At 42.8% G+C, this 2,062-nt stretch overlaps 1 protein-coding gene across 1 annotated transcript in view; it reads right to left on the bottom strand.

Moving 5' to 3' along the window:
* Positions 1-1,201: 1,201 nt before the first annotated feature.
* The window catches only part of eif4g2b (eukaryotic translation initiation factor 4, gamma 2b), a 39,452-nt gene continuing 38,591 nt past the window's right edge, over positions 1,202-2,062 (bottom strand). The window contains exon 21 of the mRNA XM_072435578.1: positions 1,202-1,788. Coding sequence (XP_072291679.1) covers positions 1,723-1,788 — 66 coding nt within the window. The 3' untranslated portion in view covers positions 1,202-1,722. The remainder of the gene's footprint in view (positions 1,789-2,062) is intronic.

Here is a 2,062-nt window from a genome sequence, read left to right as displayed (position 1 = left end):
TAACAAGAGCCGTGTGTTTGTTGTGAACTCTGATGGTGGTTTATGAACTTATAAAATACAGAAGTGATTATTTGTTTTGAGTTTTTGTGAGAATGACATATACTAACTGCGTTTTAGAAGAATAAACCACAATCTGACACGAACGTAAGCTTAAAAAAAAACACATCTTCCTCACGCCTCCTTCAATCCGTTGAAAGAAGTGACCGGTTCTGGTGCTCACGTATTTGCCTTTATTGATATCAAAGCAACAGGTGCACAGTAACCATGAACAGACGTTACATTAGAAGACCTCGCTCCGCTTGCTCAGCACAAACCGTTTGACCGCAAAACAAAATCTTTTATAGACGTTCAAATTCAGCCTCTCGACTTTCTCTTCATTCGCAAGATCAATTCATGTTTTGTCGTTTAGCAAAAGAAGCGAACGAAGCCCGTGGAACGAGGAGGAGCGCAAGGCCTTCGAGGAGCGTTATCGTTATAGTTTCAGGGCGTGACACTAACGAGGAGATAATTAGATGATTAAACGAGGAGATGAGCCGCGGTTCTGAGCCTGAAGAGCGATTTGGTTTCTTCAGCTTCAATGAGAACAGTTTAAATAGTGGACAAATGGACTTTAATCCTTCACGTTGATGTATTTATGATCCTGCTCCGGCATCTGAACGTGTAGTAGTAAAACGAGTAGAAGTACTAGTAGTAGTAGTAGTAGTATTAGAAACCCGAAAAGTTCTCAAATAAAAGCGATGGGTTCTTTGTCGTGTTGGATTACGACGCACAAAGAGTTTACTGAAGTAGAAATACAAGTAGTAGCAGCTCAAGAACTTTGGACTTCAAAGTACAAGCTCTTCATGTCGATGTAGTAGTAGTTTTAGTAGTAATTACTGCGGTGGACTGAACAGAACCAGCAGTACTACGTATTGTGGGGCGGAGAGTCAGACGCTATAGTCAATACTCAAAAAAGAACTATCAATACTGACAAACAAATAAAATCTGCTTTCGAAGGCTCTTGACGGTTGAAGATCACGTTGTATTAAAGAAACTGCTGATTTTGTGTTGGGAAAACTAAACATTGTGTCAATTTTGAGCTTAAAGTTTTGAAAATTGTTTTTTGAAATTGAAATTTCAGTAACGCGACGACAGATTATGGGCTCGACTCCAGCTTTTTGTTCAGTTTTCCAAAGTTAGCAAGGGCTTTTTGGAGCTAAACGTCGGTAAACTCCATTAGTCCACTATTTACAGTCCACAATCTGATTCTCACACAAATTGGGATATTTACTTTCTACTTTTAACGTCAGTCTCGCCAATTTCAATCTACTAAATCCATCGGCCCATGCAAAGACTACATCGTTCTAGCTTTAGTGGTGGAAGTAGAGTTAGCCACGGCATTTTACGCCTAAATATGGTCGAGGGAACGGCTTTGAATGAGTAAGAAAAAAATAATAAAAATAAAAACATTTGATATTCAAAAGGAAATGCATGCTTATACAAAAACAAAACCCCACACGTTTATCCCAGCCACTTTTTAAATTCATGAAATCTACGGTCGAATACGAAGCACTATCGGTTTGTATGCAGCGCGTAGTGGTTAAGCACGAAAAGAAGACTTTCAAACGGGAAAAGAAGGAGAGAGAGGAAGGCGCAGAAGTGCTGTAACTGGACTGAGAGTCGTGGATCGCCGCCGGGTCAGAGCCTCCGGCGTTTTCTTCATCGCCCGTCGTTTTTTTTGTTTCAGTCGCCGTCGTCCTCGGACTCTTCCTCCTCCGCCGTCTCCAGCCACGTCAGCCACTGGTTCACCTGAAGCACACGGACACAACGAGTTATGAAGGAGGACGGGGTGACCTCTGTGCGCGACCTCTGTGCGCGACCTCTGTGCGCGACCTCTGTGCGCGACCTCTGTGTTCAGTGTGACCTCTGTGGTAATGAGACACTTCTAATGAACGCTCAGCACCGTGTTCAGTGTGACCTCTGTGGTAATGAGACACTTCTAATGAACGCTCAGCACCGTGTTCAGTGTGACCTCTGTGGTAATGAGACACTTCTAATGAACGCTCAGCACCGTGTTCAGTGT

The sequence above is a fragment of the Eucyclogobius newberryi genome, unplaced genomic scaffold (assembly GCF_026437365.1).
Source record: "Eucyclogobius newberryi isolate DKJ021-1_F unplaced genomic scaffold, fEucNew1.0.hap1 SCAF_7, whole genome shotgun sequence".
Taxonomy (NCBI): domain Eukaryota; kingdom Metazoa; phylum Chordata; class Actinopteri; order Gobiiformes; family Gobiidae; genus Eucyclogobius; species Eucyclogobius newberryi.
Note: the sequence above shows the minus strand (reverse complement) of the source record. Positions and strands in the feature narration are given on the sequence as shown.